The sequence below is a fragment of the Odocoileus virginianus genome, chromosome 31 (genome assembly GCF_023699985.2).
Source record: "Odocoileus virginianus isolate 20LAN1187 ecotype Illinois chromosome 31, Ovbor_1.2, whole genome shotgun sequence".
Classification (NCBI taxonomy): Eukaryota; Metazoa; Chordata; class Mammalia; order Artiodactyla; family Cervidae; genus Odocoileus; species Odocoileus virginianus.
In genome coordinates, this window is record NC_069704.1 from 5,885,746 (window position 1) to 5,908,640 (window position 22,895).

The 22,895-nt window shown below is 50.4% G+C and overlaps 1 protein-coding gene across 5 annotated transcripts in view; it reads left to right on the forward strand.

Annotated features, from left to right (window-relative positions):
- Nucleotides 1–627: 627 nt before the first annotated feature.
- ASTN2 (astrotactin 2) overlaps nt 628–22,895 on the forward strand; it is a 996,620-nt gene continuing 974,352 nt past the window's right edge. For 4 of the 5 annotated variants that reach the window (XM_070459200.1, XM_070459201.1, XM_070459202.1 and 1 more), the window contains exon 1: nt 9,714–10,304. In XM_070459200.1, coding sequence (XP_070315301.1) covers nt 9,899–10,304 — 406 coding nt within the window. In that variant the 5' untranslated portion in view covers nt 9,714–9,898. Of the gene's footprint in view, nt 648–9,713; nt 10,305–22,895 lie in introns of those variants that run through there. The other variant, XM_070459205.1, reaches the window with a different exon arrangement.

Here is a 22,895-nt window from a genome sequence, read left to right on the forward strand (position 1 = left end):
TCGCTCAGTCGTGTCCGACTCTTAGCGACTCCATGGACTGCAGCCCACCAGGCTTCTCCATCCATGGGATTTTCCAGGCAAGAGTACTGGAGTGGGTTGCCATTGCCTTCTCCTTATATCCACTGGTTGAATAGCATCTCCTCATTTTCTCCTCCACTATATTCATTTTTGATTATTTGTTTTCATCTATCTCTTGACCTGACAGTAAGCTCTATAAGGGAGGAAAACCTCTCCTTTCTTCCCTTCTGGTTTCTTTGGCTGGCCTAGTAATTAAGTTGACATAAGACAAAGAAAAACTAATTTAATTTCATATGTATGGAAGCTCATAAAAATCTGAGATTCCAAGAAGTGACCAGAGCAGGCAGCTTCTATACCTTTCAGCCAAAGAAACAATAAATTGGTAAAGAACTGACAAAACAAGGGGTTTGGGCTTGGGGCAGCTTATTAGTAAAGAAGTAGCAAGCTTTGTTTACATAGCCTTCTCTGCCCTGAATTCCCTGTCCCTGGTGCTGAGGATGTCTCTCCGCCTCTTGGTAGAGGCAGGGTACTTTTCACATGGAGGATGTATTTTCTATTTTCAGGGTACAAGGGAGAATCAGAGGTCCTGCACTAGCTGTTCCTTAAGCAACTTTAATTCAAAGCAATCGGTAAGCCAACGCGCAAGTTTCGGAGTGGTATATTCTGCTTCTCTTTAGCTCCATGAGTGCAGGGACCACTTCAGTTTTGATCATCCATGTATCCACATTCCTGGAGCATAGCAGTCCACAGTCCTCCAGGAAGGAGAGAGAAGACGAAGAAAGGGGGAGAGGAAGGAAGAAGGGAGGGAGGGATGAGGAAGGAAGGAAGGGCTCTTCGGAGTTTAAATATGCTTTTCTTTTTCTCTTTGTAAACCAGAGTCTCAGTAAAAAAAAAAAAGAAAAGTACATATGTATTATGTATAGTGCCTAGAGCCAAAATGAGGGACTTCCAACAGATTTCTCTGAGAGCCTCTCTAAAAGAGAGGGACTGCATCTGGACCTTCAGGAGAGTTCCAGACACTGCAGAGCCCCCGCCTTGCTGAGTCTGCAGATTCTCATACAATTGTCATCAAACACAGCTTGGTAAGTGGGTCAGGAGTGGGGGATGTCCTCCATATCCCTGAGATACATCTAAGCGAAGGCCCTTGGAGTTATGTTTACAGAAAGCTCCTTAAGGTGGTGGGAGAAACAGGGGAAGGAGGCCATGGACTGTGAGTCAGGGCAATGGGGTCCCTGGCTGTAATAAAACGTGCAGGAGGCTTGAAAACAGGCCATCTTGGGCTTTCACCCCCAGATCATTAACCAACTTAGTGTTTGTCCTTGAGTATAATAGAGAGACTGCATTGTTCTCACTGTATAGATGAAAAAGTGATGCTTAAAGAGATGACTAAATGACATCAAAGCTGGCAACTGAGAGAGCTGGAATCGGAACCCTGGTTTCCCTGACTCTAAAGGTTGCTAAGTAAGATTACTTAAAAATTAAAATCAACATGCATACAAGTGCATGTATCAACAAACTTAAAGACACAGACTGAAAAGGCCTGCTGTCTCCCTACTATGTTCCAGGTCTCATGGGTATTAAATGGCAGAGCTGAAATTCAAAACCAGTGTCATCTTAATGCAAAAGACTATTTTAACATTCATTCACTCATTTAACAAGCTATCACTGATGCCCTCACACATGCCAGGCAGCCGAGGACAAAACTGACAGGATTTCTACCTTCATGGTAACTGTAAGTTAATAGGGAAGACAAACATCAAAGGACACCCTTGCAAAGTGGTTGTCATCATCCCCATTCCAAAAGTATGGAAACTCTTAAGCCTAAACTATACTGTCTTATTGGAGGAGGTCGTGGAAAAGACGTCACAGCCAGTTGAACTGAAAGCTGGACCTGGGCTCCTCAACCCCCTTCCTTTGAAATGTATTAATACATTTCATGCATTGTTCCCAGAACCACATCAAGGACACAGCCTTGAGAAATCAACCTGTTATTGAGACAAGCTGAATGGTGTATGTGACTGAACCCCGTTAAGACTTCTATGCAGACTTTCAAGATTCTGGCAGACAGATGCAAAGATCTGCCTGTCCTGCAGCACCCAAGGCAAGCCTTGGGTCTTATTAGCACTGCCACCTGACTGCCTGCGGGGTCTGCCTCTTTCTGTGGTCTCCCTTGCCCCGAGCCTGCGGGGCTTAGTTTTGAATTTCAACCCAAAGAAATTGGAAGGACTTTATTCAACGTAAATTGCCCAGCAGATTGCAGGGAGCACGTTTTCTTGTGTTCCCAATTCTCTCTATGTAAAGCCAGGATTAACAATTGTAACCTCACAGATGGTTGTGAGAATTAAATAAGAAAAAATGTTTTGAGCCTAACTCATAGTAGGCACCCAGAAAATGTTGGAGAAATAGTCACTCTGTGCTGCCAATACCTTCACCGGTTCAAAATGTAATAGTACAAACAACGTGCTGCAGGAAGCAAAATGGCCTAGGACTCACTAGCAGAGAATAAAACTTACACTTTTCATTAGTAATATATACTCTAATGCCCCAGGTTCACAGTTCAGCTTGAATAAATATAGAGCAGATACTGCAAGGCTTTTTGAAAAAGCTAAAGCAGCTACCTGTGGCTGATTCATGTTGATGTATGTCAGAAACCAACACAATATTGTAAAGCAAGCAATTATCCTCCAATTAAAAAAAAATCTAAGCAGGGTCCTAGACAGGAAGAGCCATTGGAATCCAGAAAGAGGAGCCTGAAAATACACCAGTAGTAAGATTTGGAAGGAAAAAAAGAAAGATGCAGGGGAATATCACCCATTAGTGTGTGTTAATGAAGAAAGATGGTAAGTGTAACATAGGAAGAAGGAAACACGGATAGGTGAAACGATTAAGTAGGCAAAGAGGTTCAGGGATTTGGGCACAAGCAGATGAATGATGGGGATGAATTAGAGATGAGTGAACTTGAAAAAGAAAATGCAAAAGGATGAATGAGGAAAGAGAGACTTTCAAGAGTGCTGCGAGAATTTTGACTAGATGGTGTAAGAAGGATTTGAAATGACTGCAGTAAATCATGGAACAAGAGGAGGTTGATTTAGAGGACTGGGGACCGAGAATGTGAGAGGTAGTGAAAGGTATGAGTTGGAGAAAAAAGATAATAAATTTGAGAATCATTCAGGGAAAAAGTCACAGAAGTACTGGGTTGAAGCAGAAATCAGTCAAACAGATGCAAGTAGAAATGAAGAAAGACAATGGTGATTAAAATATTCTTTCATTTTTCAAGAAGGATAACTTAGAGACAATGGTAAAAGTTCACTCTAAATGAGATAAGAGTGGAAATGTTCTGAAAAAGGAGATGAGAAATGGAGGGATGAAAGCAAAGAGATAGAAAGCTCACAGAAGGACCAAATAAATAGATATTTGGAGGTGAAAACAAGTGAGTGTTACTGGGGACCTACTATGTGCCAGAAAGTACTGGGTGCTTCCACTTCTACCTGCTGGTCCATTCAACCTTCCCGTCATCCAACTTAAAGAAAGAAAATTAAGGCTCAGTCAGGTTAATCACTAGAATCAACCAACTAGTGAGAGATACAGAAATGAATTTGAGCTTACATCAAAGAGAGGTTTCTGAGTCAAAGCAGCAGGGATCGAACCGAGGTCTTCCGCATTGCAGGTGGATTCTTTATGGTCTGAATCACCAGGGAAGCAAAGAAGCAGCAGTAATAGAAATATTTACAATGGGCTAATTTGGAGAGATCAACAATAAAAGGAAAAACCCCAATATGGGCCTTCAACTTGTATTTGCTCCTATACCAGCTGATGGAATTGGGCTCCACATGGTTTAAGGTGCTAGAGTTGGCAGACCTAAAACAGGAGAGTGTCTAGGGGGAGGTGGCTGAAAGGAAAAAAAGGAAACACTGTGTTGAGTGATAAATGGATTCAACATGCTGCAGGAAGCTAGACAGGATTAAAAGGACATGGTGAATTACAGAAAGGGCCATGATTGAGGCGGAAGAAACAAATGGTGGGCATGTGTAGGGATGAAGAGGATTGATGGAAGATTGAGCTTAGATAGAGTAGAGATGGAGCAGAAGATAACAAGCTCTCCTCCTGAATTGGAGTTTGTGTCCTAGACATCATCTTGAAGCTTAAAGAAGAAAGACTGTTAAACAGAAATCACTTGGATCATGGAAATCTTTCCAGCGAAGGCTGGAAAGAGGGACAGAAGGAAAGATGGAAAGGAGGGAGGCATAAACAGAAGGAAGGACAGACTCACTGTGGAAAACCAAAAGGATGGGTCCCTTTTCCCCTGAAGAATTATGGCTGGTGCCTACTCTAATACCTATCTTATAAGTAAAAAGCCAATGAATGCATAATCATTCATTCACAAAATACTGATTTTGTGTCTCTATGCTATGTCAGCCACAGAGCTAGCTTGGGGTGGTAAGCAAGACAGTCACACACTTTGATCTCTTGGAGTTTCTAGTCTAGAGGGAGAGATGCATCAAGAAAGTACACTAGAATTTCCCTGGTGGCTCAGTGGTAAAGAATTCGCCGGCCAATGAAGGAGGCACGGGTTCCACCCCTGACCCTGATCCGGGAAGACCCCACATGGCTCAGAGCAACTAAGCCTGTGCATAACTGCTGAGTCTACGCTCTAGAGCGCGGACGCAGCAACTACTGAGCCCGTGTGCCCTTGGTCCCAGCCTCTGCAACGAGAAGTCACCACAATGAGAAGCCCGCACAGCATGATGAGCGTAACCCCTGCCTGCTGCAACGAGAGAGAAGCCCAAACAGCAAGGAAGACCCAGCACAGCCACAAATGAACACACACATACAATTACCAAAAAAGAAAATCTACTAATAAGTGGACAATAGTTTAAAACACGCAGTGAGTGCATATTGAGAGAGAGAGAGATGAAAGGACATAACAGGGAAGTCAGAGAGGGGATGGCTTAGATTGGGGGTTTGGTCATCTTAAGGAAAGTGCTTCATTCACTAAGACTTAAATTTAAGTGAAAGGTCACTACGGAAGTCTGAAGGGAGTTCCCTCCAGGCAGAGGAAGAGCCTTTGGGAAAACACTGGGGGCACCAGTGCTTGAAACCATCCAGGAACAGGAAAGAGGTGCATCTGGCCAGAACAGAGTGATGGTGGGGAGGATCCTGACCCAAGGGACTGGAGAGGAAAGCAGGGAGTGAGACACCAGAGGATGCTTGGATTTACTTTATAGTGCTGGCAGAACCTCATATGGGCTAGACATGTTCACACATGTGACCTCATTTAATCTGCACAATGATCCTGAGACATGGGGACTTCTTTCCTTCTTTCACAAACAAGATCTAACAGGGGCATCATTGAGTAATTCGACCCAGTAGGGAAACAGCAGAGATGACATACAAATCAAAGTCTGTCTCTCTGTAGTCTCTGCTGTGTCAACCACACTAGGCTGTCTCAGTCATGTGGAGTGAATTGTTTAGACACTCAGTTGTGTCCACTCTTTGTGACCCCATGAACTGCAGCACGTCAGGCTTCTCTGTCCTTCACTATCTTCTGGAGCTTGCTGAAACTCATGTCCATTAAGTCAATGATGCCATGCAACCATCTCTGCCATCCCCTTCTCCTCGTGCCTTCAGTCTTCCCCATCATCAGGGTCTTTTCCACTGAGTCAGCTCTTCACATCAGGTGGCCAAAGTTTTGGAGCTTCAGCATCAGTCCTTCCAATGAATATTCAGGGTTGATTTCCTTTAGGATTGACTGGTTTAACCTCCTTGCTGTCCAAGGGACTCTCAAGAGTCTTCTCCAGCACCACAGTTTGAAAGCATCAAGTCTTCGGCATTCAGCCTTCTTTATGGTCTAACTATCACATTCATACATGACTTCCAGAAAAATCATAGCTCTGACTAGATGAAGTTTAAAAAAAAAAAAAAGAGTACAGTAAGGTGGAGGAAGAAAAAAGGGAAAAAAAAAGTTACAAAGCAACCTAGAAAGGCAAACGTGAAAGATGAAGCAAGAGGAAACATTTGCTGGGGTGCTGGAAGGGGTTAGGAAGAATGAAAAAGAATTTCAGATCATTGGAGTCAGAGATGGGGGTATGAAAGGACCCTAGAGAAGAATAAATTACATCAATCATGAATCGTAACTAATTAAGTCAATAATGAACTGTGACTTAGTAAGAGAGGGGAAGGGCGAAAAAAAGGGTATCAGTGGCCACAAGAGAGGGCATCAGAGCGTGACCAGGGAGGTCCTAGCATCCTGAGGGTGGGGGGGGGATGGGGCAGGAAGGTGGTGTGCTGCTGCAGAGAGCGAGGATCTAGAAGTCACGCAGACGTGAGTTCCAACACTTGGTAACTGCGTGATCAAAGTCAAGTTCCTTAGCTTCCCTGAGCCTCAAACTCTGACTCTATCAAGTGGGGATAACAAGCCTCCCTCCAGATGTTGCCGAGATTAGACATCAACACAGCAGTCATAATTTATTGAGTACCTACTATGTTAAGCACTTTGCATAATAGTTGCTGAAGTCTCACTACCACCAGAAGGCAGGAATTGTTATCATCATTCATTGATGTTCAGCATAAAGTTTTGAAGCTACAGACTATCTGCTCAGAAGTATGAATTATTTTCCTGTAGCTGTTCCCAATTCAATACTGCCTACTAGATAAAGTGGGTCCTCCTCAACATGAACAGGAAATTCCTTGCCTGCCTTTTTTGTCTCAACTTCAACCTCAACTCCCCCTTAAAGAACGTCCTCTATTTCCCTTTGTGAGCTTGGCCTTTGGTGCCTTCCACTGGTTTCCACTTTTTCTTCTCAGTCAGGGGTGTCAGTTGCAAGCAACAGATATCACTTCTGATCATTTAAGCAGTAACAGAATCTGGTAGTGATATTACTCAGAATCTCCAGGAGGTCACGGGATCTGGGCTGAAGTTCATGAAGTCAAGAGCACCACTCCAAGTCACATCACAGGAATGGCCGATGGAGCTATGGTAGCTGCAGCTAGGTACCAACAGGGTAATTCACACTTTTGACACCAAATGAAACTGTGCTCTAAGCAGCAGTGTTAGAACCATTTCCACTAGTGTTGAAATCTGGATGTAACTGCCCCACCTCTTACCACTTTGGTGCCCAACAGGATTCTGCCTAATTTTTAGCTTCTTTCCCAGCATCTGGCATGGGTGAACCTGATTGGTGAATTCTGAGTCACACGCTCAACCCTAGTTGCAGTGGAAGCTGAAAGTAGCTGGAAATTGTAGCCTCTTCATGGGAAGTGGACTCTGGCTCAGAGAATAAAGCACCCTCTAAACTAAGAAAGGGATTCATTCAGACACTGAGCAGCGGCTAGGAATGCCAAATGCCAGCTTTAACCTGGAATGTCCATTCCCATGCCGTGAGACCTACATGGCTCAATTTCACTGCCACCTCCTCTGGGAAGCTTGCTCTGATTTCTCCAAGCACATGTTTCAGAGCATCTCATAAAAGAAACACACGTCTGCCTGCCTGCCTGGTATCTGAGATATTCCTGTGCTCTCTCATCCCCACACTTCCCTCCCCAACATTATAAGCTCTCCAAGGGCAGGAGTTGTGTTTATCCATCTCTGCATCTCCTTATAGTGCCTGGTAGGAGCCCTAGATATTCGGTGGTGAATGAATGAATGAAAGTGTTGGTCTCATTCGACAGGCCTTTGTACCAGAGGTCCATGAAGGACTTGCACAGACTCTGCCTTACATAAGGGAGCCCTTTTTTCCTGGTGTGCACTTCTATAAATGGACTATGTCAGCATATTTGAAGAAAGGGGCATAGAGAATCAGAAAGCCCCATTGCAGAGGATAGTGGCGGATTGTAAGGGTACAAAGGAGAGACTGAGGGAGCCAGGGCGACATATTTTGGAGGAGTAAATGAACTGGAGCAGGCACCAGGGCGGCAGGAGACAATTTAGGATCTGAGGACTTGGAAGGCCAGATTTCTGACCCCACCCCCACGCCAGGTTCACAGCTGAGTAAACTGAGACAGGAGAAGCATCTTTTACAAGCCTCTGAGCCGAAAAAGACCCAAATGTGCTCATGCAGACATGCCTTTCATGATATCCTTGATGGGTGGGCTTTCCCAAGGTCACTGAGGACAGTGTGATTCAGTCGAAACAGCCAAAGCTTTGGAGCTTGGGGTTCAGATCTCCGCTCTTGTGCTCATTCTCTCTGTAACCGTGGGAGGCCCCTTTACTTCCCTGACCTCCTGACCTCAGTCTCCTCATCTGGAAAATGGGAATCCTGACACCCGTCTCACTAGAACATGTTCATGTACAAAAGTTAACATAGGTACAGGCCCAGCACTTGGAGAATGCTTACTAAACACTATAATTAAGCCCAAGGTCACAAGGCAGGTTTTAACTTTCTCCTTCTTTCAAGTCCTCTCCCTTTATTCAAAGTCATGAAAAAGTAAATAAAATGTGATGGGAGAGGGAGAAAGGCCATTCCCATGAAGGGTTAAAGACAGGATGGAGAAGTGGCAGAAGCCACGAGAGCTAACATGAGAGAAGTGACTAAGGGAGGAGCCCACACCAAAAGCACAGACGGGCAAAAAAAGAAAAACCCGGGGAGATGGGAAATGGCTCACAAATAATAGGTAAGGAGCATTTATAAGATTAAAGTCAAGCCAAGTAAGAATGAAATGTGTATTTGGAGAGATGAAAGAGAGAACAGAGAGAGGAAAGATGAAGAAAGAGGGGGTGGTGAAGTGAGGGGAGCATTGCTCGAGGTCCAGATCCCTATAGAGGGGATGACTCCCTGGGGGATCCGAGGTATGTGGGTCGGAGAGCACTGACCCTGGGCCAAAAGGTTGTCCTGTGTCTGGGGACCTCGGTTTACAGTGCAACTAGAATCTAGGAGCAAAAGGACGGGTGCGGGGATGAAGAGTGGGTGAACAGACCCCTCCTCTGGGACTCAGGCAGTAGACACAGGAGCCCTTGGGAGCCAGAAGCCGAGGGAGTAACCCCTACCTCGCACCCTTTTCAGGAATTTCGCACACAGAGCAGCCAAGTAGAGCAGCTCCTCGCTAGGAGCAGGCATCCAGAATAGAAGCGCTGGCTCGCCAGGCGCAGGCTGGGGGCCAGAACATCCTGCCCGGGTCCGTGTAGGGGCGGGGTTGGGGGTTAGAGGGGGGAGTTCATCAGCTTTCGGTGCCCCCTCCGAGACCTGGGTAGATGGGTTGGGGGTCCTAGTGGTGGGAGAATGAAGGCCAGAATGGTGGGCAAGCGGATGGGGAGGGGGGCTTAGAGACTACAAGGAATTATTTCCGGGACTCAAGAAAGGGTACAGGACTTGTTATTGGGCTTAAGGGGAGACAAAGTTCAGTCCTGGCCATCCAGAGGCGTCCCCCTACCTCTCAGAAGGCGGGGCCTGGAGCAAGGCTGGGCTACGGCGCGCCCCCAGGTGCAGCCTCCGGGCTGACCGAGGGCTGGGGTGAAGCTGGGAGAGCTGGGTTATTAGGTGGACTTAGGGGGAGCGCCCGGGGTCCTCGAGTCTTAGGAATCTGGAAAGGGGTGCCGTGGCTAAAGAATATTGTGCGGGGCGGATCGGGGCATCCTGGGAAAGGCGGGGGGGCGGGGGCGACTGGGATTTGCACGAGGCCGGGCGGAGCCTCCGAAACGCTCCGGGTCTGAGCCGGGGGGAGAGCCAGAGAAGGGGGCGGGCGGCGGGGCCCGGGGAGGCGGCGCGGGGGGGCGGGCCAGGGCCGGTCGGGAGGCGGAGCCCCGAGCTGGGGGCTGCTGGCGAGCGGCTCCCACGGCTCCTTAGCTCCGGCGCCCCGGTTCGCTTCGGCGTCCGCCGCCGCCGCTTCCCCTTCCTCCTTCGCCACCGCCGCCGCCGCCGCCCGCAGCCCCGCAGCCGCTCCCGCCATGGCCGCCGCCGGCGCCCGGCGCAGCCCCGGCCCCAGCTCGGGGCTCCGGGGGCGGTTGAGGCTCGGCTTCCAGCCGCCGCCGCCGCTTTTGCTCCTGCTCCTGCTGGCCGGCGCCACCGCCGCCGCCTCGCGGGAGCCCGACAGCCCCTGCCGGCTCAAGACAGTCACGGTGTCCACGCTGCCTGCCCTGCGGGAGAGCGACATCGGCTGGAGCGGCACCCGCGCCGGGACCGGGGCCGGGACTGGGACCGGGGCCGCCGCCGCCGCCGCGTCCCCGGGCTCCGCCGGCTCCGCGGGCACCGCCGCCGAGTCGCGCCTGCTGCTCTTTGTGCGTAACGAGCTGCCGGGGCGCGTCGCGGTGCAGGACGACCTGGACAACACGGAGCTGCCCTTCTTCACCCTGGGTAAGGCTTGGCGCCGGGACTCGCGGGGTCCCGGGGAACCGGGAGCCCCTGACTGAAGCCGCACGGGTGGGGGCGCCCTGGGGATTCCCGCCCCGGGCTGCCCCGCTCGGGGTCGAGTGAGGGCAGCTGGGGGGCCCGGAGGGCGTACAGGTGGTTGGGATGAGCGCGTGGCGGGAGCCGGGGGGCGTGCCAGCCCTCCCGCAGTGGGGTCCGTCTCTCAGTGCAGACATTGAGCTTTGCCGCGGTCCACCCCGGACGCCGAGACCCCAGCTGATGCGAGTACTCGCGCTAGGGGCCGCGGTGAACCCCGCTCGCAAGCCAGGTCTGGGTCCAGCCGCCCACCGCTTCTCCGGGCACGGCCGTGGGCCGCCGGCTGTTACCGCCCCCTCGCTCTCGCCTAGGAGTTCTTGGCTCTGCTCCTCGGGATAGGTTTTCTGGACAATCGGAGCGCAGTAGCTCCATGTAGAATCCCTCAGTCCGCATACACTCGGTTTCCCTGTGGGTTGGGTGACCTTGGCCAAGTCGCTTCCCCTCTCTAGGCCTCAGTTTTAGCCATCTATGAAATGGGGTCGGGGAGGATTTAGCGGTTTCTGAGCCCTGGGGTTCAGAACCCTAGGTCTCTACTTTCTGATTCTCCTTCCATCCCCGTTGTCGCATTCGCCTTCCTAACCCCCTCGCAAGCTAGAGCAGGTTTGTCCTCGCAGCTCACTCACTGGTCTAATAATAACTTAAAGGCGTGACATGGGGAGGGGAGAGGGGGGAGGGGAGAGGGGAGAGGGGAGAGGGAAGGGGTGGGGTGGGGTGGGGGCTCAAACGGAAAAGTTAATCAGAAAGTTCGCCAGCAGCTTGCCTCCTGCTGGTTCCCGGCGCGAATCCCGGAGGAGTCGGCCCTTCCGTGGAGCTGCGGGAAGCACAGCTGATTCCCACCCGGGTAATTGATAGCTTAATTATCTCGGAGAGCGTTTACAAAAATGTTGTTCCCCCTTCGCTCTCCCGCGCTGGTTGATCGCTCTCTCTCCCCTCCCCTCTTGGGGGCGCGGGGTGCGATTGGTTGTCGGAGTCTGGCCAAAGATAGCTCCGGGAAGGCGCTGGGGTTCGCTGCAGACTCCAGACCCCCTTCGCCGGGTCCCTGGCCTCACCGGGGTCCGGCTCGGCTCGGGCACCTCGGGGTGGGCCTTCGAGGTCACATGCTTTCAGGATCCGGGCTTGAGCCTCTGAGGTTAACTCTTTGCTCGCCCAAGAACCCCCAAAGAGTAATCAATGGACCGGACTCCTCTGTCCAGAGACCCTTCCTTCCCCCCGCACCCCCACCCCCTCGCCTTTCGTGCCGGGCTTTTGGAGATCTGAGCGAGTGCCAGGCCCTCTCGTGGTCTGAGCTTGTGCCTCGGGTTCCTGGCCCCGGGCTCTCCCTGGCTGGCTGTAATCTGAGCCTGCCATGCTTTCTGGGATGCTAGGCGGGAGACCGGCTTGCAGGTTCCCAGGGGGACTTTCCGCGGCGGCGTGTCAGGCGTGCGACACACACACACACACACATTCAAGCATACACACGCCTGCGTGGATACATACACATTCACACACACGCTTGCACACCCCAGTGACCCTTCCCACGTGCAATTGTGGGATGCCCGTTTCCAAAAAGGCGATGGGGCTGGCGCTTATCCTTAGCTGAGGAGCTAACCTTGGGTTCCTGCCCAGCTCCTGCGACCCCAGGCAGGCAAGGGCCCTTCCAGAGAAATGGAAGGTGTGCCCTCTACACTTCCAGTCCCAACCTTGTCCCTCCAGCCTCTTGATCTCTCTACTTTAGGTTGTCCAGAGAGGTCGGGAGTGGGAATCCCCCTAAAAAGCTGTGCAAGTGAGGGGGAAAGGGAGAACGTTCCTGGTTGCATATGGCATGACTTGGAGGAGAGAACCCCAGAGCATTCCGACTCCCCTCAGATGTGAGGACTGGGTCCATCCAGCTATAGGAGTCATCCCAGAATTCTTGGAGCTGGCAGCCCCTGCCTTTTCAAACTTTGGCTTTCAAGAGGGAATGAATGCCTGGGAGCCTGAGGCAGGCTGAGTGAGGAGGAGCTGAGGGAGGAACTGGGCGACTCAAATCCCCCAGGGCCCATGCCTCAGCCGGAGAGACTCCTGGTACCCTCCACTCGGAGCCTTCTGCCTTCTCTGACGCAGGTGGCTGAGCCCGGCGGAGCCTGCCTGCTGTGGAGTGCCGGGCGCCGTCCCCCTTGGCGGCTCTGAGCCCTTTGGGGGTTCATGGTCCTCCTCCTCCTCCTCTTGCTCCCCCAGCGCCCTGGACTGGCAGCTCAAGGCACTCCTGCCAGGGATTTGGCTAGCGAGGTAGTCACCAGATGGCCAAGTATCGCAGGAGCTGTGTAGGGAGACGTGGGCTTTCTGTTTGTGTTGGTCTTCCACTGTTTGCCTGTAAACACAGAGTGCACAGTGAGCTCGGGAGGGCCAGGCTGGCTGAAAGTGAGGGCTGCAGGGGGGTGACGCAAGAGTCATTTATGTCACGTCTCCCCCAGGGTCCCCAGGCAGCCCCATCCCATCATCCCTTCAGACCTTCTAAACATCCTTGTCTCGTGTTTGTCTCCCGTGAGTTGAATGCCTCTTTCACTCTTAGGTTGCCTGTTCACACGATTTGGAGATGGCATATGCCACAGATGTGCATGCGAAGTCGGTAAATGCTGAATCTTGCCGATAGTGGGGTGTGTGGAGCCACCGCTAGGGGGTGGTAGTGTCTGCCAAAGCCTTTGGGCCACGCTTAGGGTTGTGGACCCAGAGCTCAAGGTGGTAAATTGTCCCTCGTGTTAAAGTGGGCCGGGGGTGAACAAACAAGTGAAAGGTCGCGTTCCCACTTTACTCCCAGTCCAGTTGGGGGTCCTTAAAGTGAATTTGCACACCGTTTCTACCATCCCTACTCACCAAAGTCACTGGCCTCCCTGGCCCACCCTCCCTCCGTTCTGCCTCTCTTGTTTGAGCTGTTGGCTCTATTATTGGGAGTGCCCAGACATAAAAGACTTTCCTCCAGGTCCATTCTTCTTCGTGTTTCTAATCTTCCCTTCATGTTCCAGCCTGCTTTATGTAGGTGGAAGTTCCCTTAGAGGTGAAACACCACCCCCTCCCCCAAGTTTCTATGTCTGGGCCTCTTCTTTAGAGTCTGAGTTGGTAGCACTGATAAAGTGAAGTTTCTTAAACTTGATCAAGGAATAGCAGATAGTTGTTGCATCGTTAATGCGGTGCAAAGAGCTTTACTCTTGCCTTTTATTATTTACTCACATGGAATATGGGGGAGGGGGCACTGCTGTAATTGATTCCCATTTTACAGATTAGGCAACATTCTTTAGAGAGGTGCCTAGTCCAAGGGCTCAGTGTGAGTAAATGCAGACCTGGGACTGGAATCTCAGTCCACCAGGCACCTACATTCTTGGTAATTGCTAAACTCAAGCCATCTTGAGCCAAATATGCATCGAGGGGCTGGTTACATTTATGTAGGGCATAGAGCAGAGTCTTGAAGAGAAATGTAATGAGCAACACAAGAACCTTTCCCAAGGGAACTTAGCTGCGTTGGTGTCCTGAGGTATGAGAGTGTGAGAAGGAGGTATGAGTTAAATGACCTCCAGTGACCCTGCCAACTCAAAGTTTCATGACTCGTGGGATATCAAAGGGCATCTGATGCAGTGGTGCCAGGGAATGATGGAGAGGACACTTTCTGTAACATCAGGGAGGGAAGATATCTCTTGAGACTCAGAGAAAGCTGGGGACACTTCCTGGACAGGAGAAAACTGAATGAGCCATGAAGGATGGGCTGGGGGAGACGTTGAATGCTGCTGCCCAGCTTGGGGACTTGATGCCTGTTAGGACCTGGAACTCTCAGCTGTGGCCCACTGTGACCTTGAACAAGTCACTTATCCCCAGATCTTCAGTTCTTTCATGCTGTAATATGAGTGGGTGGATGAGCCCTAAAATAATCCTCTGGTGTAAAGATTCTATGAACTTGAAGTGCCCTGATCTGCTCTGTAAGTCTGACTAACTGCTCTTGCTTCTCACGCTCTCCTTTTCTTTGCCGGTAGAATGGGGTGTCAGGAAGGACCCATGGAAAAGAAAGAATTCGAACAGGGGCAGCTGTCAGTGCAGGGCTTCGGAGGTGAGCAGGCACGTCACTGAGTTCTCCTCAGCCCCCAGGCAGCCCCCGAGTGTGCCTGTGGATTTAGCTTTCATGCCCACCAGTAGGGAAATGGCATCCTTTTTCCTGTGCTTGATAGTGGCCGGGCTGGACTGTTTACCACCAGCCTTGATTCAGTGAAAGGGGGAAAAGAGATAAAACGGAATAAACCGCTCACTGTCAGCATCTGTTACTAATTTGCCTGTGTTACAAATCACACAGGTGAGGAACCTTGCTCTGTCTTTGGGGCAGGGTGTCTCGAGAAGGAAGACCATTCGGTAGTGTGTCTTTCAAAGGATCTGCGTGAGTAGGCCTGGCAGAGTCCTGAAGTCCTGTCCCGAAAGGATGCTCCTTGCAGGAAGCTGATCGGCCTGAGGGGAGGACAAAGAAGCTCTGAAATGCCAGCTTGGTCAGGTCTGCAAAGACTCCTTAAATACAGACGAAAATGGACGCTGAAAAAGAGCAAAACCTCCAGGACCAAGGGAGCGGGCACTAGGATAGAAGGATTGCTAGCCCAAGGACAGGCCACTAGCCTAAGGAGGGCTGGAGCAATTTCCTTCGAATTTGAATTTCAATAGAGAATGAGGCACATGCTTTTTTTTAATTTTTTTTTTTTCTGTCTGGTTGTAAGGAATGTCCTAAAGGTGCAAATACCAAGGGTGTGGAGGGGAACACGACCGGAGGATGTGTTGGACCACCAAGGACTGACCTTTAGTGATGACAGGGTTCTCATGGGAGGAAGCCCTTCGAGCGAGGCACCACACAACTATTTGGCAGGCATTTGGGGAAGGGACCAGAGGCCTTGAGGCTATCTGCCCGTTCTGATTTCTCGTTTGACTCTGAAGGTTGATTCCAGTCTTTAAGTGGGAAGAAAAAACAAATAGAATAAGCTGGGTTTTCTGACCACAGAATATTCATTAAAATCGATTCCAGTGTCCCCCCCTCCCCCCACCCTGTATGGGTAAGAGGGAGAGATGAGAGGTGGGGTGGATGAGAGGGTGAATTTGATGTCTTCAAACAAAGCTGCGCTTAAAAAATATTACTCAGGCTCCAGGTCCCTTCTCACTAGAATTTCCAGTAGCACTCGGGCTTCAAGGCCTCATCCTGCAGTGATGGTCCCGGCTTCTGGGACACAGTTAGTAAGGGGGTTGCTTCAGGGGCCTCTGATCTGAGTTTTTCCCTCCACTTTCCGCTTTCTTCCCTCATTCTGTCTCCATTCCTTTGCCAGCTCAAATCTGATGAAGTCTATTTAATAATTAGGGCAGAGACAGGTGTATTATCTGCCCTCAAAAAGTACAGTCTGCTCTCTCTGGCCATAGTTTTACCCTCACAGATTCAACCACCTGACCGCACTATACCATTTTATATAAAGGACTGCCACCTCCTTAGCTTTCTAGAAGCAGGTCGGGTCTGGGAATCAATCCTCCGTCGATAGCAAGGGACCATTATACAATATTACGGAGAGTGAGCTGAGGCAGGGTGAGAGGAGGATGCATCTTAGTGCTCAGAGGTCCAGGCTGGGTCAAGACTGTCCAGATTTGCTGTTTCTGGGGATCAGGAGCCCCAGCCAGCTTGACAGCACTGGTCTGCAAGCTTTCGTGATTCAGAGCTCGATCATTTTCCTGAATGGAGCCTTCAGGCCACTAGATCATTCAATGATTTTAATTTACAGCAAGTCCAGCGGTAGTTTTGACTAGGCCTCTGGCAGGCAAAGCGTCCTGCTTCTCACCTCCTTGCCTGGCTGTAAACTAGCCGTTGGCTGCCGTGGGGTGGTGTGAACATGCTGGGGAGAGAGAACGATGGAGAACAGCAGTGGCTTATTTGAGTGGAGCCATGAAGACTGTTACCATGACCATCAGTGTTGAGCTTTCAGCATCACATCCTCTCAGAGGGTGCTGAATCCACCCCCTCCATATTATCGGGTAACGCAGGCACCCAGACAAGGGAAGAAACCCACCTGAGGACCAGCTGTTCCAACTTAAGCTCCGTGTTCTTGAATCCCACTCTGTCTCCTTCAACACACTAACCACTGACACACGGGTCTGGGCTAAATACATCTCAGGGGTGCACCTTGGTTGACGCCCACAAGGCACCCCAAGACTCTCCTCCTCTTCCTGTAAAACAAACCAGAACTAAAATATCTAAGGAGGAAGAGATCCTTCTAGGGAAGTGGAATTTGTTCTCCTGCCCAGGGATCCAGTTGGTTGGCGCTAGTCTCTCCTGAGAGCCTGAGCCGATGGGTTTTGTGCTGGGGGAAGGAGGAAACCTCATGACTCTTCATTCTAGCTACCTATGAGGGTAAGCAGAAGCCTGCTGTTTTCCAGAAAAAGAAAGTCAGCTTTAACCTTGAAATGGAGCAGCATTATAGAGACGCTTCCTTTGCAAAACTGATACTTTCCCAAGTTCTCATACTGACCAGCTAGTGGCAACAGAAGATTAACTATCGTGAGAGAGAGAGCTGGCTTGTCTTTCCTCCCGGCAGAGCTTACAGCATCTCTGCCCCAGGAGGAGGCAGGCAGTGGTGCTTGGCAGGACTGGCTGTATTCCCCATCGCTTGCGCTCTGCTCTCCTCTCACTGGCTCCTCGCTGATGTCTGCAGTTTTTTGGTTTTTTTTTTTTAAGGACAACAGTCCCCCCCACCCCCATGAAGACTTCTCTTCGGATTGGGAGGGGGGTGGTGACTACCCAAAGTCAGATGCGGGATCGAAAGCTTCCTTACTGGCGTACTAGAACATGCAGGCAGCCCCTCTGTGAGTCAAACATGGACAAGGATGTTGTATGTTACAGTCCATTAGGGTTTTCACCTGAGAAGGCACCCTTGCTCGGTCCTCGCTGTCAGGCCCCTGGCAGCCTCAGATCTCAACACTTCTCCTGACTACAGTTTCAGCTGTCAACTCCCTGGTCTCTCTTCCCCTAGTCTTACCCTCCCTAATCTATCCTCTGTACTTGGAGACAGGGATTTCATTCAAAGCCCAAACCTGATCATGGCTGTTGTCTCCTAATTCACTGGTTCCCCATCATTCTTAGTATGAAGTTTGAGTTTCTGATTGAGCTACAAGGTTCATGATCAGACTCTGCCCAGACTAGCCTGTGATAAGACCCCTTCCTCCTTGTTCTATAACTCTGCCCCCAAAGGCCCTGGAAAAATCCTTTCTTACCTTTCAGGGCTGAATTCAAATGTCAACTTACCTCTGAAGCCTTTCCTGACCTCTTGGCACTGAAGCTGGACACTCTGGGCCTTGGGGCCCACTAGTGATATAAAGACTAGAGTGACAGTGGCCAGTCCCTTAGAATTACCTGGAGCTTGCCAGGCACTGCTCCAACTGCTTAAGATGTATGGGAGAACAGAAGACCTAGATCCCTCTGTTGAGAGAGCTCGTATTCACAAGTATGTGTGTGTGTGTGCAAGTGTGTGTTGGGGAGAAGATGATAACAATAAGCATAACACATAGGAAAACTCTGTAGTATGGGAGAAGTGATAGATACTACAGAAAAAAGAAAATGGACATTTTGGAGATGAAATCGGTTTTAATATTAAATAGAACCAAAAGATGGCTTATATAGAGTCAAAAGATTGCTTATTGAGAATGTAGGATTTAACTAAGACTTGAAGGCCACAAAAGTGTCTCCAAGCACATGTGTGGAAGATATTGCAGGCAGAGAACAGCTCCAGCACAAACCTGACTCCAGAGCGTGCTTGGAGTGTTCAAGGGCTGGCATGGAGGCCCTCACGGCCAGAGTGGTGTGAGCAGGAAGGACAGGAGAGGGAGTCGGATTTAGGCATTTGTTGTGAGCCCCATGGACTTCTGTCCCAAAGGAATTGCTCAGGCTGCCACCCAGAGGGGCAGTGATGGGAGAGGAAGGTCTGGGAGATTGTTTAGGCGAGCAGCGATGGCGGCTTGGGGCAGAAGGAGAGCTGAGCTCGCAGATTTGTCCATCTTGTGCTACTCGTTTGGGATCTCCATAGCAGAGAACATCCCTGCTTCATTTCGGGGGCTGCATATGACTCACCCTGTGCTTGGCACATCCTAGGTGTTCAGGGGATCTTAGATGACTAGAAACTTGGGCTTGCCAAGTCTCATCACAGAATCCACACTGTGCAGAACTGGATGGGTGTTGAAACTCCGCTTCTCCGTTCAGGCTGGGCTGAAATGCCACCTCTTCCGTGAAACCTTCCCTCTTGTGAGTTCTTGCAGCTACTGCCTCTACCTTCTCCTGCCTCCTTATTATTCTGAGTAGTGTCTATAGGGTGAGTAAGGAGACCACTTGATTAGAAGAGAGAGCTGAGTTTAGGGAAGACCTTTCCTTGAGAATCATGGAAGCCAGGTAATGAATGAGCACCTTTGCATTGTGCCAAGCAGAGAGGCACTGAAGGTTTTGAGGGAAATGATACATCATGGTTTCTGGATCATCACTTGTCATGAATGGTGAGAATGTCAGACATTGGCTAAATGAAGCCCTTAAAGAAGTCAGGGTCACGTAGCAAGTCAGTGGTAGAGCAGGAACCACGTCCAGGCTCCTGACTCCGAGTCTGGTGTGTCTTCCTCCCCGCTTAGGCCCCTGGGGTAGGGGGAGCTGGGATTCCAGATCTTAGCATTCTGACTTGAGACAGACGGTGAAAAGACTGACCATTTATTGGACATTGACTATGTCCTGGATGCAGGGCTGGCACATGTGTTATTTTATTTCCTCCTCCCCATAGTGCTGAAATTAAAAGATGCTTACTCCTTGGAAGGAAAGTTATGACCAACCTAGACAGCATATTAAAAAGCAGAGACATTACTTTGCCAACAAAGGTCCGTCTAGTCAAGGCTATGGTTTTTCCAGTAGTCATGTATGGATGTGAGAGTTGGACTATAAAGAAAGCTAAGCACCAAAGAACTGATGCTTTTGAACTATGGTGTTGGAGAAGACTCTTGAGAGTCCCTTGGACTGCAAGCAGATCTAACCAGTCCATCTTAAAGGAGATCAGTCCTGGGTGTTCATTGGAAGGACTGATGTTGAAGCTGAAACTCCAATACTTTGGCCAGCTGATGTGAAGAGCTGACTCATTGGAAAAGACCCTGATGCTGGGAAAGACTGAAGGCAGGAGGAGAAGGGGACGACAGAGGATGAGATGGTTGGATGGCATCACCCACTCACTGGACATGAGTTTGGGTGGACTCCGAGAGTTGGTGATGGACAGGGAGGCCTGGCGTGCCGCAGTCCATGGGGTTGCAAAGAGTCGGACACGACTGAGTGACTGAACTGAACTGAATAGTGCTGAAAGACAGAGAGGATGCATCTCACGTTAGTGGTGGGAGGCCCAGAGGAGCTAAGGAGCACACCCAGGATCACACAGCTGTCCTACAGCTGAGTCCAGTCCCAGGTCTGCCTGGTTGCAAACCCCGTGCTCTGTCTGCCTCCCAGAGAGGCACAGAACTAGCAGTGCTCATGAGTTTTCAGTCCTTTGCCAACCTCTTGTACTTCTTATCTCTTCCTCTTCTCATTACCAAGAAGTTGCAGACGTTTCTTATCGAGCAACTTCAGGTGTCACAGCGTCCCAGGCCCGAGGGACTGCGCACCTTGTCTCTGGGCTGCCGGGAGCTGACTCAGCATCGCCCAGGGCCTGCCGCTTTGCCGGGAGGGCTCCGAGCTGTGTCTCATTTTCTCTCCATGTCCCCCATTACCGCTGGACTACTCCAAGAGCAAGTTCTAAAAACCAAATCTGGGGGGAAAATAACAACAACAACAACAAGTCCTGATGCTGCCGTGCCTTCTAGATGTTTCTCCCTCCCCACCCGCCCTCTACCTCTCTCCTTCCTCCCAGTGTTTTTCCAGCTTCTGCTGGACATACTGTTACACGAGGGGAACTATTAATGCCTAGGCCTTCCAGGGACTTAGAGAAGCTCTACATTCCTTTTCTAGAAATTCTCAGGCATCTGTGATCTGATTCACAGCCCCAGTTTGACTCCATAAACCTCCTTGTCATTTCTCCCCTTCACCCCAAGTTGACTTTTGTTGCCTTAGTACTTCTAGCAGCATTGTGCCATTTTAATATTCTCGCCTTGAAAATGAAATTATGAAATTTGTTCTGTATTATCTATGCATATGGGATCTATATAATATTTATATATGATGCTGTAAAAATCCTAATAAATAGTGTATGGTTCTCCTAAAATATTAGAGCTGGCTCAAAGAATGCCTTTGAGATCCAGCCCAACACCCTCATTTACCTAGCAAAAATAAGTGCATTTTTCAGGGTTCCACAGCTAAGCCAACGGCTTCCCAGGTGGCGCTAGTGGTGAAGAACCTACCTGCTTATGTAGGTCAGACTTAAGAGACACGGGTTCGATCCCTGGGTTGGGAAGATCCCCTGGAGGAGGGCACGACAACCCACCCCAGTATTCTTGCCTGGAGAATGCCATGGACAGAGGAGCCTGGTAGGCTATAGTCCGTAGGATCTCAGAGTCGGACACTGCTGAAATGACTTAGCACGCATGCAGCACAGCTAAGCCCCAGCAAAATCCAGCCTCTTCTAACCCAGCTCCTCTGACGGGGTGTGCCAGCTCGAAGACCCAGAGCGCTGGGGTCAAACGCTGGCTGCAGGACTTTTTAACTGTAGACGCCGTACGCCACATCTCTGAGTCTCTGCCCATCAAAACGTGAAAGTACCATGGCAGTCACTTCTCTGAGTGGCTGCGATCTTTATTTTTGGAGAGGTTCCCCGCCCCACCCCCCATCACTTAAATTGTAGTCCCGGCCCATGCTCAGTTTTACTTACACTAAGCCATATGATCCTTGCGGAGATGCTGCGCGCAGAGCACCCAGCTCAGCGTCTGGCACAGTTTGTGCTCCGTGCCTCTTAGCCACCTGGAATCCTTTTTATGGAAGGAGGTGGAGGTATGAATAAATAATGAATGCAGATTCCCTTTTCCCTTCCCCCTCTTCCCACTCCCGAGTGCCCTCCTTCCCTCCCCGCCCCCGCAGCAAGGCGGAAAAAGGATGAAATTGACCATTGATCTCTGCTCCCTCTGCGGGAGCCGGGAATGGGGCACTCCGGGGTTGTGTGAGGACAGTTTGGCCAGAGAAGCTGGGAGGCTGAGCCTGAGGCAGGTGGGTGCTGCGGAGGGAGGAGGGGAGTCGGGCAGAGCCGTCTCCCTTCTGGTGGCGGCTGGCTGACAAAGCCCTGCTCTCAGGCACCCGGGGGGAAGTCACGAGTGGCTTTGCAAGCAGCCGAAAAGGGAAGGAACATTTCCATTAGCAGAATCAGCAGTAAAGAGATTTCCAGTCACAGTCATAGCTGCATTTGGGGGAATCGTTTCAGTGGTGGGAGGACAGGGGAAGGCGGGCAGGGTGGCCCCGAGAGGCCTGGAGCCAGCTGGGCTCCTTGCAGGAAGTGAGAGACAGCACCCCCGAGAACCAGGTGCCAGATGCCCGGGGGCTTTGGGGGAGCCCCGAGGGGCTTTGGACAAGCAGGCTGGACACCATGCTGCCTTCAGTGAACCGAGCCCCCTTTCTCAGGAGCCCCCGGGGAGGCTGCAGGCTTGTTCTCTGTTGTCCCAGCTCTGATCACCCGGTTTACTCTCTTCAAGTCTTCAGAGCCAGCAGCGACTGTGTAGTCTTCTGGGGGTTGTCGGAGGTAAAGGGCCGTATTACTTAGTTCACTTTTTCCTATCCAGGGATCTTCCCCACCCAGGAATCAAACCTGGGTCTCCTGCATTGCAGGCAGATTCTTTCCCGACTGAGCTACGAGGGAAGCCCATTAAATCAGGATCACCTTAGAAGCCAGGTTTTCCCTTCCAGACTTACAGAGGCACTCAGGAGGGGCCTGGAAATCTGTCCTTTAGCATATGTACCAAATGCTTGTCATGTGCCTGCATAGCCTGGGTGCAGTAGCCCCTGGGAACCTCTGCAGGCTCACCTCCTGACATTCCTTGTGGCATCTGGGACTCTAGCCTCACTGGTGCCTGGCAGATTTCTGGGGGGACTGAGCATATTCCCCCTGATTCCAGAAAGGATATATTCCTTCTGCTGAGAATGCTTTCCTGCTCCCTGGTTCACCTGCCCATCTCCTAACCTGCACTCAGCAATGACCTCTTCTGAGGAACCTTCTCCTTTTCCTCCAAGGCTTAGGTAGAGGTTTCTTTTTTCTTCTTTTTCCTTCCCCCTCCCCCTCGCAAATGCTCTTACCCCCCTGGTAGGGTTGGCATATTTTGTGCACAAAAATAAATGCAAAAAATAAAACGCAGAATGCCCAGTTAAACTTGAATTTCAGACAATGAATACTTGCCTAGTATAACTACGTCCCATATGTCCCATGCAATATTTGGGACATAGTTATGCTAAAAATGACTCTCCGATGATCAGAAATTCAAATTTAACTGGACAGCCAGTGTTTTATCTGGCAGCCTGCAGGAACCCTGTGCTTCTCTCTCTGTTGCGAGGGA